Raw genomic sequence first — 15307 nt, 5'->3', positions numbered from 1 at the left:
TTCCTATTACTCATTTATGTTTCCTGTTACATTTAAACCTTACCATGGGAGCTTCGACAGCTTTCATCAATGATCATTCTGCTCGAGTAGCGATAAAATGTCAGTCAGTAAAACAGGTTCAGTGACAAGTCTAAATCTTCAGTCGAGAGAGAAGATGCTTGTGTACTGAAAATTGCCTTATAGATTTCAAGAAAAGATAGATAGATAGATAATAGGATATGCTGATAATAATCCTACGTGAAATTTTATGAAAACTAATCTTTTTTTTTTCTTAAAAGGTTAGTAATGAAAACAAGATTCAAAAAAATAAATATATCGAATGAGATTTCGAATCCTTAACATTTTTTTTATCTGAAAGCATACTTTTATTTATCCGAAAGCATTTTCTTCTGCTCGGACTCAAATGAGAGAATCTTCATCTTAATGCGACAAGAATTTTGACAATGGGACATCGATTATGATGAGATCTTTTGCTGCAACTGAATTGATGATGATCCTTGGAGTGGAAAAAAATAGCTGAATAGAAACAAGAACATCAGCAGCAAAGGCTGAGGTTGAGCCCCACCGGCTTCGGTGGCGATGGGCAAGAATTGAATGCTCTGGGACTCGGAAGCATATGGTGTTGTTGGTCACACAGAGAGAGAGAGAGAGAGAGAGAGAGAGGAGATGATGGTCCCTGAAGAAGTTAATGCACCCCAACAAACACAGGTAAGTCTGACCTAGAAATCATTATGGATGTCTGTCCATTTACATCCCACCAGCCACAGATTTACCTGATCAAATGTCCTCCATTTTTTTTGTCACTGCACTCAGATTCTCTGGTAGCTCATTGTCTTTTCACTCCTCGGTTCATCTCTGTCTTGATGATCCCTACTTGTGTCTTCTGACTTCCATGCTCTATGTTTCAGTGATTCATTCTTGCACTTTGAAGGATAAACAAGAAAAGCTTAACCCATACTTGTCATCAGGTTGTCTTGAGCTTTCGCATTACAAACACAGCTGTGAATAACAGCAACATTTATTGACCATCCACATTGGAACAATGCCAAGAACGACTATAACAATCTAATTAGTCCTTCGTCGAAATGAAAATTATAATAGTATGCAGGGTTATATCGGTCTATCATTAGTAACATAGTTTTTATGCATTTCAGATCACATTTAAATTTTAATAGAAGAGATATAGTTATTTCCACTCTTTACAGAATCTAATAGTTGTATACATGTCTTACACAGCCATTTGACAAAGCAGAGACACATGACAGATGCCTACCGGGAAGTTTTAATGATTGCGACCGACCGACGTATACATGGATTATCTTGAAAGTGATTCATGTTGATGTGGTCCTCTCAGATTCATTTTCTCCCTCGTTTCTCCTGCTTCTGCCTCTACGTATCCATCCACAGTCATGTAAGAGAGGAACCTATCACAATAGAGAGTAATAAGAAAGCTACTATAAAAGAAGAGCACTACTAATTTGATGAAAAGGAGACCTTATGTTGTTCCTCTCTTCTCCACAAACCTCGCTTCTTCTATCCTTTGAACAATACAACTTAGCATTATTACAGTAGATGCTGATCACGGCATGGTCAGGGAAGAACACTGGTGTCATGGTCTGTTTGGTACGCAGCTCGAAGAAGAATATAGGATGGGATCTGAAGGGGGAGGTATTGGCGTGCCTCAATCTGAAGACATGGCTGGATATGCTCATACAGCCATGTAGTTGGATTGAGCCGCGTCAATATCTCTCCTCTACGAGCACTCACATCAAAGGTACACTTTTCTTCTTCTCAAAAAAATCTTTTTTTCTGCCTCAGCTTTGCAGATCTTTCTTCTCTCTGGATTCATTTTTTAGCATGTTCTTTACTCTTTTTGACTGTGGGGTAACAGAAATATTCGGGTTTCTTTCTTGAGAAAAGAGAAAGAATTATCTTGAGTAAAATACTCCACAAATTCTCAAACAAATTCCAAGAACCTCTGCAAGATAGAATTCAAACAGTGAAGTTTGCATCTTTAGCTTCATGACAAAGAAGCATGTCTTTAAAGTCTCATGCATGTGGGACAGGAGGAAAAAAAATTTATGTTGCTACGATGATCCCATCACAGCTTTAGGGAAATCATAATATACAAAAAGGAACATCTCCTAGATTAGCAATGAAACACGAAGAAATTACTAGGACATGATGAGCTATAAGACGGCAACAAGACAGTTCTACCAATTTCTGCCAGCAATACTGAGATCAAAATATGATTAGCTATCATTTCAACAAAAGGCCTATCAGTTTCATCTCAAAATGACTATAGGAAGCTTCTTGACAAACTTAATTAACAAGAAATGAGGACATTGGGCAGAAACTATGCAGCATTGGAAATTTACTGTACTTAGCCAGTTCATGCAACTAAAATTTGACGCATGAAATGAGCATCGATGCATGCTAAAATTTTGTATCATATTGGTTATTTCCTTTTCTTATCTTATTTGTTTCTGAAATATTAATGGTCAGGTCAACCGTGTAATATTTCCAGGAAAGAATGCTAAAGAAGGAATACTTTCCTTGGTTTGTTTTCTTTTATTTCAGTAATACCCACATACTTTTCTCATTTGTTGTTTTTTTCAACAAAACTCGAATACCATGTTAAAAGAAAATTTTATTTTGTTCTTGGTTATTGGCTAACAATTGAAAGTCATAACTGAGATAAGTGCACTAATCTTAATTCATTTATGAAAGACATCTGAATAGCTTGACACACTCTTGAGATATGGTTTTCCAAATTGATAAATTTAAATTATTGTTGTAGCTTTTTATAAATTTTGATCAATGTAAACGATTTGTATGGTCAAACACGTTGGTATCTTCCTATTGTATACGTAGGCGAAAGCCAGGAAACGACAATTGTTTTATACTAATGAAATACTTAGAATTTATCATAATCATGCTGTTTGTTAGTTTCTTTAATAAATTCTCACAAGTCTTGGATTCTGTAAATCAGGTCATTTATTTGCTCATCATCAATCGTAATCAGTTTATATGTTCAGATGGAAGCCATCTTTTCACTTCATGGTTGTGCTGCAGCATGATTAAAATATCTTATAAATTGCAGCAACTTCATAGGACAATGTTCAATGGCTTCCTAAGGCTGCCAGTGGAAGTAATTTGCATGGCATGGCCTCCTTAGAACCTACTGTTCAATAATCCAATTGGTTAATGACTACAAATAGCTATTATTAGCTTAAGATGAAACAGATGAAAGATAAAATGATGACATAGAAATACTATTCAGTTCATTAGCTTGCTCACTTCATTTCAAGATAAGGTAAACGGGCAAATGCATTGTGAGCTAGCAAAGTGCAGGTTCAAGAATTATACACAGTGAAACTAAAAGGCATTAGACACATATGATAAGGGTTTCACTAAGTTTATAACTTAGTGACGAGAAAGTGGTTAAAAGCCAATTGCACCTCATCCACATATGAAAAGTTAATTGTCTTCAAGATGATATAAACAAGAACATCGAAAGCAACTTCAAACCTTTGACATGTAATAGACTCACAATGTGCAATGCTCGAAAGGCATCAACCTCACCGAATGCATCTGAGGAACCCTACGCACAACACAAAAGAAAAAGATAAAAGCATAATGATGATTGCGCAAAGTTTCAACAGTGGCTAACACAAAATCAGCAGTTAATTAACCAAAAGTTATACCTGATGCATCTTTATTATGTGACATGAGTATGAGATTTCAACAGTACAACGAACAAAGAAATGAAGTTTGATATATGAAGTAGCAGCACTAGTGTGACAGACGCACGCCACAGATACACACACATGTAGACCTCAGCTGTTATAATCACAAATAGGATTTGCATAAATCAATGGTTTAGAGATACAAACACGAAGGTTGCTATGCCATTTTGAGAGGGAAAACATCAACTAGCATGCAAGCATTCTTCCATTAACTAGAGTGTGTCTTTACCTCTTACATTAAGTGAAAGATGAAATGTTTCGACATTTTACCTGCCTATTGTGCAACTAATGCAAAGCTTTCAAGAAATAGGATGTGAGAAACTGGAATTTACTGACAAGCTGGCGATTACGTTTATATCACTCTTCCCCGAACCCAGACAAAAGCGTTAACAGATACATAAGACAAGTGATCAAGAAATTAATGTAACTGTAAAAAACCATCAAATTTCTACATTTATGAACACATTTTAGACTTCAATTGCCTAATAAAAATCACTCCTTTACCTATCAAGAAACCATGCAGATTCACATTTACATCAGCATAAGGAAATAAGGTCACAAAACGTTTCCTGCGTATCATCCAGACAATTAAAGACATAAAGCACCTCGATACATGCCACGATCAATAATAGCAAATCAGCGACGTCTATGCCAAAGAAACAAGAAGAAGAAGAAGAAGAAGAACTAAATAGATAGAGCACCTTAAATCCCGTTCCGCCTCGGCAGGAGTCGGAGGAAACGAGCACGTCTCATCGTTGCCCGCGGCAACGACAAGTTCTCATCCTTCACCACCTTTACGGACAACCCAAAAGACTCCAATCTCCCGCCTTGCGTCCTCCAAATCCATCCCTTGCTTCCAAATTCCAACCGACGAACGAAGGAGAGGAGGAGATTTTTTGGGAAACCGGGCATGCACGAAAAGAATGCGTCTTTGGTAGGCAAAATGGGATCTATTGATGCGTGCGAAGATTTGAATGCGTCATGTACGTCTTGACGGCTGGCTTTGGTGGACAGTCGCCGTTGCGTTGCCATCAACCTAAAGACCGGCGGCATTTAATAGCAAATCTTAGGGTTAGTCGACGGGGACTCTGTAGCAAATCTTAGCTGTACCTTTGTCTTGTTTACTATGTATTTGTGGCTTACATCAACAGGGATTCGTCGACGCCGGCCGAGTAGAAGAATTGGATCGATGATGTAATTGGGAACTCCTCGGAAAATTTGGTGCAAATCTTTGACGGAGGACTTATCATGAGATCAACGGAGTAGCAGTACGTTATTCATCAGAATAAATCAACAGTGACTTCAGAAATTTAATTTAGTAGGATGATTTGAGAGTGTGATAAGAGCTTTTAAATAATATGCGAAAAATCATGAAACCTAATGTTAATAATAATTTTAAAATGTTGAATACAGGATAGGATTTGATCTAATTTGAGAATATTTTTATCCTCAATATTTTGTTGAATTATGAATTGAAAATTAAATCCCTCACCTTTGGTCCCTCTCGACTGACTCCTGGAAATCATCTCCATGATTTTAATCAAATCATTATTTCGTCGTATAAGATAACCCAATATCTCAATCAATCATAAAAGTTTAACTTGTCCTCTGCCTCAACTACCTCACCAATAAACTAGAACAGATTAGTATTTCACATTCTCGACAATCGATGATGTATTCAATCAACTAACTAGCTATACAACACAAAAAAGGCAAGGATAAGCTACAATATATATATACACATGTGTGTACATATATATGCACACATATATATATATATAGAAAGATTCAGGAAATATAGAAAATTCAAAAACCATTATAGTTATGAAAAAAATTGAGCACAAAAAACATAATTTGACATCTTCCAATGTACAAAAAGATTCCAGCAGAAGCTACAACTATCAAACACTGCTGGAAGAAAAGCCAGATCGAGGTGTGAAATTGCGCAGTTCAGTTCCAACTCACTCCAAGAAGATATCTTGAGTGATAGTACCATCTTGAAAGCTAAAGCTGACGACAGTATCACCAACCAGGAGCCATCAGCCAAAAGAGCGGCCGTGAAGATTCCTAGTTCCTTCAACCACATCAGACATCCTCGGTGGTAAAATGTCATCTGCCAGTCTGGCCTTGAGAATTATCTCACTTTCTGCTGACATGCCTCTATATCATTGATTCAAGCAAACGATCAGTTGCATTTAGCGGTTTCCCTTGGGATCTGCATTTCTCTTGGGGAATCTACTAAACTTCCTTTCACGAACTTCATTCAGTTAGAGAAACACCACATCCATAATATAAACATCTTTTTGAACATGTCAATTCACAAGGGTTGGTTGCATGACATCAAAAAACTTCCTGCACAGAATTTTACAGGAACAAACATGAAATGTCAGAGCTGCAAAGCTAAGTCTGGCTGCTGAGAGTCCTTAAGAATCCCTGAAGTGTGCCGGACAGGAGATCCAGGGGGCTGGAAACTAATGTTCAAGTCTGGAGGGCAAGCATTCCTGGAATGCTTGTTTTCTGTTTGTGGAATCAGACCTTGACGTGGAGCCTGGCCTTGAAATCTGGGCATATCGGTTGCGATTAGTTGTGGGAAGATAACCAGTCCTCTGTTATGAACCTGTGGTTCTAAACCAACCACCTGAATAGGTTGCCTAAGAGCTTGAGGCATGGAGGTTGTCCTGGAATTATCAGAATTCCCGGGGGATAAGGTTGGTGTCATCCAGGAAGAACCAATAAAATAAGTAGAAGCGGATCCATTTGGATTGTCACAAACATTCACAGGCTCAACTGATAATTTAGATTGCAAGGAATTCCCGACAGACATCCATGATCGAGCTGTAGCCGCATCTGCAGTAATTGAACTTTCTGTACTGGTTGGTGGAACAGTTGATGGCAAAAGTTTAGAAGAATCAACAGAACTGTTCGTGATGTTTGACTGGTTAAACATCTTGATTGGCAAACCCATTAATCTTGAAGGATCACTGAGGCCATGCTCATGACTACCAAATATCCGGCGGTCGTTACCTACAATTCCTTTTTGAGACTTGGAGACAAATCCCATAGTATTATTAAGACTATTAGTGCTATAATTCTCCAGGACTTTCCCATGACTAAATTGATCAACATTAACTCTTCCATCAGTTGTACTGCATGGCACCATTGCCTCTGTTTGTTTTAAAGGTTCGTGCTGCATAGGTTTTCTGCCTAATGAAATGTTCCCAGGAGATTTAAAACTGGCAACACCTGTATTAATTTCAGGCCTTTGTAAAGCTTGACTTACCAATCTGCTATTTGAGCAATATTTAAAACTGGCAACACCTTGTTCCTTCTGCTGCCGTAACATAACAGCATTTCCCCTTTGCTGGGTTTCAGACGTAACACTAGACGACTGTTGCTTCACTTGTGTAATGCCACAGAGATTATTTCCCTCCTTCATAGGATCAGAACTTCTACTACTGTAACTTCTAGTGCCTACCTGACTCTGGATTCCAAAATTTACTTCCTTTGAATGATCATTATCGCTGGCATTTCTCCCCGCTGCAGTCCCTTTGTCCCTCGATGGCATGTTGGTTTGCAAGGATGTATTGGTATCCAGCTGGCACTGTTCTAGCTGGTTATCTTTTTCAAGAAAAAGAATAGTAGTGGGAAGTGGTTCATATTCCCCAACCCATCCAGAGCCAAACTTCACACCAGAAGGCAAAGCACTTTCAATTCTCTGTGAAGCAATTCTCCAGGCAATGGGCCCAAGATCACCAGCAAAACGAGCCAGGCTCCTTGCATATGAGTATTCTGCATCAAGTCCAACCTGATTCAAGAAATACAAAATCAGATGGGCATGGAAACATGAAAGATATCTATAAAGTGTAACTTTTATAACATACCGGAACCAGCTGCCTTTGCTTGCCCTCAAGAACATCATAAACAGTGCCAGATTCTGTTGCAGGCTGTTGGTCACAGACATTATAAGTGGCACGCCGATTTTCATCCACATCAAGCGACTTCATCCCAAGCTTAGATGGAGACCCTTTTACTGGAAGAGAACAAATCAGATAGGTATTAGATAAAACCAACAGATACAATTAAAAGACAAAAGAAGTTGATGATATAAATTCCCACTTAAATTTTAGTCAGATATCACTTTGCCCATCAGATGCTCAATCTAAACACTTCACCCACCTTTGGTTATTTACATTGCATAGACAATCTTCTGTCACCAACTAAATTACATAACATTAAGTTATTGACAATGTCATGAGAAATTCATGGAATCATTGATGTGCAGGCACATTTATGCCAATGCAACTCCAATTAGGTGCGTCTCTGGTGATTCTGTACTGTCATGATAAAGCTGTGAATACACGACTCCTAAACTACATGCCAATAAGCAGCAAATAAAGGCCACAAGCTTTGGTGTATACACTGTAGAGACATGACACTATGCTGTATCTATATAGCCATAACATGATGTCGATCTGGCATCAATTAGGCTGATGCAGAACCTATGTCACTATGTGGGCTAACATTTACATCACTATATTAAAATTTCATCTCTTTTATATTGGATTCTAAATCTAGGACTATCTTGACCCTTTGTTTACAGTGTAAAGGGCATTTTGCCTAATAATCTAACAGTTTAGCGTGAGGTGGGAAAGGAACTGTAGCTATCGAATGGAATAAATCTTAGGTGGGATTTATGACAAAGAGTATATCACAGGTCAGTGAAGTAAAATCAGACTACATCACATGAGAAACACTATATTTACCCAACAAAATAAATTGATCAAATGGATTAAATCGATGTCACCATAGAAGCTACTGAAAATTATCATCTTCTGGTGAACTTGACTCTTGAACATAATCAGATGCTGCAGCAATATTGCTATTGCAAACGATCAGGTTGGCCAGCTGGTTCTTGAACTTTAAATGTTTAAAGCTAAAAACTGGATCATTTTAGATAAAGCTTCAGGACATATTCTTCGAGCATCATAACCTATTTTAAAGAATCAAACCACAAAACACACAGTTGAAAGCTTTTGATGACCATACCTCTAAGGTCATCCACCTTCTCTGATTTACTCTCACCTAGAGAACAACTGCCATCAGCAAGACCATTGGAAGCACTAGCAGGCTCCGCGCCACTAGCTTCTGCTGTGCTCAAACCGGTACAGGGATCCCCTCCAGAAGGATGAGTGGTAGCAGAAGAGATATCCGATACGAATGATTCTTGAACAACTTTTGGCAGGCACTTTTGAAGAGGTTTTTTCTCAGTGGAATCAGGTCTGATCTTCTCTTCACATTTAGAAACAGTCTCAATGCATTTTCCCTCAGTTCTTAGCTTTTGAAATTCTTTTCTTCCAATATCTTGCATGGTCCGTGCCTTTGAGTAGGACAAGGACTTTTAGCAACGAATATAAAGAAGATAATCAATTTTTCTTTGTTTGAACAATAAAATATGAGCTTCTAGTACCTGTCTGAAGTAAATTGTGTCTGGTGCATTGTACTGCATGGCATTAGTGCAAATCAAGAAGACGTCATCCTGCATTCGATACCTATTCTCATAAGGGAACAATACAAGGAAACAAAGTGCACACGGATCACTTTTTTGACAGTTAAAAAAACTGAAGTTTTCAGTTATAATGTCAGAATGCATGAAAAAATGGTCGGTCAGTAAGATATACCACAACAGGTATCTAGCACTTCGATTGTCAACTGGCATAGTTGCAAAAGTAATGATAAGGGAGGAATCCAGCAATATAAGACAAGAAAAAAAAGAGGAAGTAAAAGGTGTGAGGTAAATAGGAGGGAATGGAAAGAGAGAGGGTGGGAGTTGGCTCTAGCAATCTTGCTAGGTAGGGTCATCATCTTAGACTACATTGGAAAAACATAAAATACAATTTTCTAGCTTCTTCAGCAATACTTCTTTTGTGATGCTTATTTTGCAATGCTTGCAAATATGTGATTCTTCACAATGCAGGACATGAGCCCTCCTTTTTGTGAGTACAAACAGAGACTATTGTACAGTCAGTTTGCAGTTTTATGTAAACTTGAAAATGCATGACACACAATAGTAAGGATGGATATAAGAATACATTTCTGATATCAGGTGTTCCCAAGAAGAGATGTCTTTAGACCAATTATTTAGCCCCTGATCTTTACCATTACTAAGGTTCACTATGAGAATATGAACTAGGTTTATGTCGTTGCAAAGAGCCTGCAAGTGCTAGTGCAATTTAGCAGTTCTTTCACAGACACCGCCAATTAACTTATTTAATCTGACCCAAAAGACGTAATGATAGAAAATGGAGCCATATTCCATTCAACCCACTTCATCAACCCTCAGCCATATGCCTGAGGTTAGTTGTGGCTAGCTGGAATCCACCCCCTTCTTACGTCCTTATTTGGAGAAGTCACTACTTTGAGAAAAATGAGTCTTATAATCTGTTAATATTTGATTTCTTCTGCTTCATTTCTCTTGAACAATTGAATGTTACATGTTTATTTGTCCTTTGTTGCATTTGATAGTTTCTGCAAATTATGCATTTTCCATAACTTGGCGTTCTTTATTCCGTTTTGTTCTGACCTGATCGCATGAATTAAAAATGGCTTTTTTTTTCAAATTAATTCCCATAGAAAATATAGGTTACTTAGCCAATTGGAAAACTCAGCAGAGTTCAAATATCTAGTCAAGTTCTTATTTAAGTGTATCATGGAAAATTTCAGTTGAGGTGCAGGCAGTTTATATAACTGGTTTCTCTGATGGAAAGCATGACAAATCCAATAGGAAATTTGAAGGCATCGATGCCATTGAATGTCCCTAATATGGAAGGCCCAAACCCAGGAGGTGATGACACCAGCCAGAATGCTGCACTCCACAAGGAGGCCAAAACAGGTATGTCGATGGCAGTAATCATGTAACATCAATAACACCAGCACCCCATACCTTCTCTCCTGTTCTAACTGCAACCTTCAGAAGAACCACTAGAAGATAACAATTCTCCTGCTTTATCAGAACTTGAGACCCAAACTAAAAGAAACCAGAAGTTGGTTTGATTCAGTTCTGGTGTTTTCTTATATATTGGTTTAGTCTAGGGTTTTAGCAAATGAAAAACCAAAACGTTCAGTCCAATTCAAAAATTAGAAGATGAACAAGCCCAGTTGAAGACAAATACCCATAAAGATATGATTGTTTGGAACTCACCCATATTACATTTAGTGATTTAAAAAACGCTAGACGCCAAAAGGCACCAAGGTGCAAAAACGCCTGAGGCACTAGACACTCGGCCGAGCGAAACGAGACGCTAAAATATAAAAATATATAAATTAATTAATAAATATAATTATTTAAATAAAAATATGATATTAAATTAAAAAAATCTTATTGAATCACAATATCACATTAACAAAAAATCTCAAAATTCAAAACAATAACAATAATTTCAAATAAATAAAAATTAACAGTATTAAAATCAAAATAATATATTATTAATCTAATAAATAAAAAAAATATTGTTACTAGTATACAATTAACAATATATTATCGAGTCGATATGAGTAGAGGGAGTAAGAGTAATAGTAGCAGCAATGGCAGCGGGAGCGGGAGTGGGAGCGGGAGCGACGATAGTGGCAAGCAACGACAGTAGCAATAGTGGCAGCGGCAGCTATAGCGGTAGCAGCGAGCAGCGGTATAAGAGTAAGACTGAGGCTGCTGACTGAGAGAAGCAGTAACAGTAACAGGAGTGGGAGCGGGAGATGCGATAGTGACAACGGCAACAGCGACGGCGAACAACGACAACAACGACAAGCAGTGACAGTGGCAGTGGTAGTGGAGAGCAATGATAACGAAGACAGGTAATAATAGCGGAGAGATGCAGCGGCAGTAGAGAGGAAATGTCAGCGATAGAATCGCGAGCAGGATTAGGGTTGGGGAAGTCGCGAGAGGGATGTTGGGAGGCTGATATTGATGCTTTAGTTGGTTCAATCGAACCAATTGAAGCACCGGAGACCAAACCAAATGTAAAACATTGGTTCGGTCGCCTAAAGCACCCGGCGCCTGGGCTCGGGCGAGCGCCTAGGCGGCGCCTCTTTGAAGCGAGGCGCTCAGGCCTCGCCTCGCCTTACCCAAGAGCTTAGGCAAGCGCCCGAACGTCTATTGAAATCGCTGATTGTACTTAGCTCTAAGCAAGCAATGTTAAATGAAACTTTTCAAGTAATAAGTTATTGAACTAGAAATAATGCAGCTCAATACCCAAAAACAGAGCACAAAAAAAAACAGAAAGTGACCTAATTTCTCATATTCAAGCATATATAGCAATCAAAATCCAGAAAGAAGGCATCGATCAAGAAACAAAATATGAGTGGTAGCAAAGGCAGCGGCTATTGCATAATCAAGGGCATAGTAAAAGTGGAGGTTAAGAATAAGAAAAGAAAGGGAAGTGTAGCAAGAAGGGCAAGATAAGAAATAAGCCATATGCAGCTACCTTGAACAAAGTGCACAATGTGGACACCATATGGTGCTCGGATACATGCTAGAGTGTTTTGTAGTATGTAATGATACCATTTTTAACCTGCAACTCCACCTGGTGTCCAGCACTTGCTAAGCACCGTCATTGGTGTCTCATTTATTGCTCTTTTGTAAATCTTTCCATTTTATCTCATTCTGGATTTAATTCTCAGGCAAATAATGAAGCATCCTATTGTGAAAAATAGTAAGCTTCCCTCCAATGTCATTTCATGGATGTTATGCTAACTCAACCAGCAGAGGGGACCATACATCCATTATGCATGTTTATGTGCCAAACAGGGAATGTGAAATCATAAATGAGGCACAAAAATTATCGATAGAATTATGATTAAACAAGTTTGTAAGGAAGTAGCCCTGGTAAATTTTCACGATTTACATGCATAAGAAACAAACTAGTATAAGCTAAGGACTTTTTTGCTTGTAAGGAAGTGACCCACGATAGGTATGGTTCCTAAGAAATTGACTACTTCAGTTTTTTACAGATGAAAATGTTGCTAACTGTGAATATGTAAGTTTTAAGAAAGGAACTGACTGCTTTTAATTTCCAGAAGGGAGCACCAGAGTTGACTTCTGCAAAATGTAGGCACACCCACACACCATACACTTTTGATAACCAAACAGACCCTTGATAAATATGTATGTATAATATAACTAGTGTCAGCTGAAGAAAAGGTTTGAAATACTTGAGCACTTTGTAATGACCCTATTAAGCAACTAAGAAGAAGAAATTAGCACAAAATTGGAAAAGATAACAAACTAATTTCGAATGGGCTAGGTTAATTACTACTAGCAATTTTGTTGTCTATCATGTTATTACTAGAGTTTGTGAGTCCTCTAGAAAATTAAAGTAGTTTCTTCAGCAATTCATAAAGAACTTTTCTGCTTAAACAAACATTAAAAATGAGAAAAATCAAAAATATTTTTGCAATGGTAGTAACCATAGTAGAAATATACCTCTAATTGTTCAAAAGAACGATAGGCATTGGTTGCCAGCTTCGTCTTAACAGTCCCAAAATCCATTGGATGCTCAATTACATCATAGTAATCAGGAAGCTGAAACAAGATAGGCAATATAGTAAGGTTCAAGAAAGCCCCATGACTTCACTATAGTGCTATGTTTTCCATATATCATGTATAAATGAACCTCTTCAGGATCCACCGGCTCCGCAAACACTCCGTAGATGTCCTTCCTGACACACCAAAATGGATGAACTCATTGTTAACACAACACATGTTCCAGCAATTACAACAGGAAACAAGACTGTTATTCATATAGAAACTGAAGCAAATTACTTCTGAATCTTATGAAGAACGGCCTCCAGTAGTTTCTTCTCAGGCAGAGGCGTTTCCACAGCATGTGAACCAGCTGAGACACCTGAAAAAGAAAAGCTTACACCATCTACTCCGACGATAATGCTTTCTTCGAAACTTAGCAATGAAGGACCATGTGGATTCTAACCTGAAACAGATCCCTTCAATCTCTGAAAATGATTTTTCTTCTCCGTCTGCAAGGATAAAGAGCGTCGGATAAAGAAATCTACGAAGTGGTAACAGGTCCGGTTTCTCATAAATAAGCGTCAAATAATTGGAAGGAAATCGAAGTAGATGGGAAAAAGCAGCGGTTCGTGGGGAACAACTTGAACAATACATTATACCTCTCGATGACCAGATCCACCAGAACGAAAGCCATCGTCGCATCCCTCGAAGCGCCGCTTCTTCAGCGGCTTGATTGGTTCCTCCTCCACCTTCTCATCCCCTTCGGCGTCGTCATCATCGTCGTCCACATATGAAGAGGACGAAGCCGACGAAGAAGAGGACGACGCGCGACCCACCGGCGCAGGCCTCCGGGGCTTCTCCTCCTCCTCCTCCTCCCCTATGGCAGCGATTGGGCCAGGAGGAGGCAACCTGAGGATGACCTTTAGCTTCCTCCTCTTGCCCCTTCCCTCCTGTTCCTCCACCTCCTCCTCCTCGTCTTCATCCAGGTAGTCGTCGAAGTCGGCGAAGCCGTCGAGGAGGGGGCGGCGCCGCCGCTGACGAAGAGTCCTGCGGGGAGCCGAGGCCAGCCGCGGAGACGAAGGAGGAGACTGGAGGAGACGGCCGCCCTCCTGCTTCTTCCGCGGCCGGCCCCTCTTCTTCGGCGCCGCCGCCGCCATCATCGCTCGCTTTTTTTTCTTGGTTTTTTTTCCTTTTTTTTTTCCGGTTGTTTCCCCTCTTTGCTTTTCTAAGACTACCGCTGGTGTACTCACCGACCGATATCTTCTTCTACGCGGCCATTATTTTCCCAACACTTACCCTCTTTGTCTCTTTGAGACGGAGCTCCCAAGTGGGAGCCACCTTGAGTCGTAGTTGAAAGACAGGTAGCTGAGGCGTGTAGGTCCGAGTCTGTAATCATACTTGCAATTATGAGTGTAACTCATGCTGACATTGTCCTCATGTTTTTACCTCCCGTTGATTTCTTTTAGAAAATTACACTATTCGATGGGTAGATGTTTTTTTTCTCTCCTTAGAGAGAATTTTGAAGTATAGAGAGAGAGAGAGAGAGAAAGAGAGGTAAACGATGCAATTAATGGTGTTGCCATGAGGAATAGATATGGAGTCGGGCTGCTGCCTCCTGCTGTTGGTGAGCTTAGCGAGGAGAACTGACTTTGGAATTCGTCTTGAATGAGGTGATTTTAACATAATAAAAATGTGGTCCCTACTTGAAATAGAAAACATTATTTTGCTTGCAACAATTCAGATTTCATAGGACATACGTATACATTTCTGGCACTTGATTCTACACATTATTCAACATAAACTCCAAAATGATTTAGTGTGTTCGCTTAATTCTACTTTGAAATCAGTGTGTTTGCTTATACATGATGAACGTAACGTCACACCTTACAAGTCTATGCAAAGTTATATGTTTCATGTAAGTTGGCAAACTAACTGCTCGTATTTGAAGGTGTTGTTGTCAAATAAGCAAGCTCCGACGACCAGAGGATAACATCAATAACAGTAGAAGTACAATAAAAAAAAATGAGCCGGAGAAGAATGT

General features: G+C 39.0%; 1 protein-coding gene and 1 long non-coding RNA gene across 3 annotated transcripts; both read right to left on the bottom strand.

Annotated features, from left to right (window-relative positions):
* Positions 1–1116: 1116 nt before the first annotated feature.
* LOC135623724 (uncharacterized) lies at positions 1117–5009 on the bottom strand. 2 transcript variants are annotated; one of them, XR_010491468.1, is made up of 4 exons: positions 4893–5009; positions 4451–4785; positions 1495–3604; positions 1117–1424 (listed from the first exon to the last, which is right to left on the bottom strand). It is a non-coding gene; the product is annotated as an uncharacterized LOC135623724 (long non-coding RNA). The 2 variants fall into 2 exon arrangements; XR_010491466.1 differs by having other exon boundaries at positions 1117–3604.
* Positions 5010–5547: 538 nt separating this feature from the next.
* LOC103997654 (uncharacterized) lies at positions 5548–14491 on the bottom strand. Its single transcript, XM_009418944.3, has 9 exons — positions 13926–14491; positions 13730–13775; positions 13564–13645; positions 13415–13460; positions 13225–13323; positions 9217–9285; positions 8796–9126; positions 7631–7779; positions 5548–7554 (listed from the first exon to the last, which is right to left on the bottom strand). The coding sequence occupies exons 1-9, from the start codon at positions 14424–14426 to the stop codon at positions 6136–6138; spliced, it is 2742 nt and encodes a 913-aa protein (XP_009417219.2). The 5' UTR covers positions 14427–14491; the 3' UTR covers positions 5548–6135.
* Between the last annotated feature and the right edge of the window lie 816 nt (positions 14492–15307).

The sequence above is a fragment of the Musa acuminata genome, chromosome BXJ2-9, assembly GCF_036884655.1.
Source record: "Musa acuminata AAA Group cultivar baxijiao chromosome BXJ2-9, Cavendish_Baxijiao_AAA, whole genome shotgun sequence".
Taxonomy (NCBI): Eukaryota; Viridiplantae; Streptophyta; class Magnoliopsida; order Zingiberales; family Musaceae; genus Musa; species Musa acuminata.
This window is presented reverse-complemented; position numbering and strand designations above follow the sequence as displayed.

What these genes read in the sequence shown, in the direction of transcription:
- LOC103997654 (XM_009418944.3), bottom strand. Translation starts at nt 14,426, where the DNA reads ATGATGGCGGCGGCGGCGCCGAAGAAGAGGGGCCGGCCGCGGAAGAAG. An exon ending in ACACAATTTACTTCAGACAG is followed by an intron (nt 9,127 to 9,216) that starts GTACTAGAAGCT and finishes TCCTACTCAAAG; the next exon opens with GCACGGACCATGCAAGATAT. An exon ending in GAAGGTGGATGACCTTAGAG is followed by an intron (nt 7,780 to 8,795) that starts GTATGGTCATCA and finishes GTTCTCTTCCAG; the next exon opens with TAAAAGGGTCTCCATCTAAG.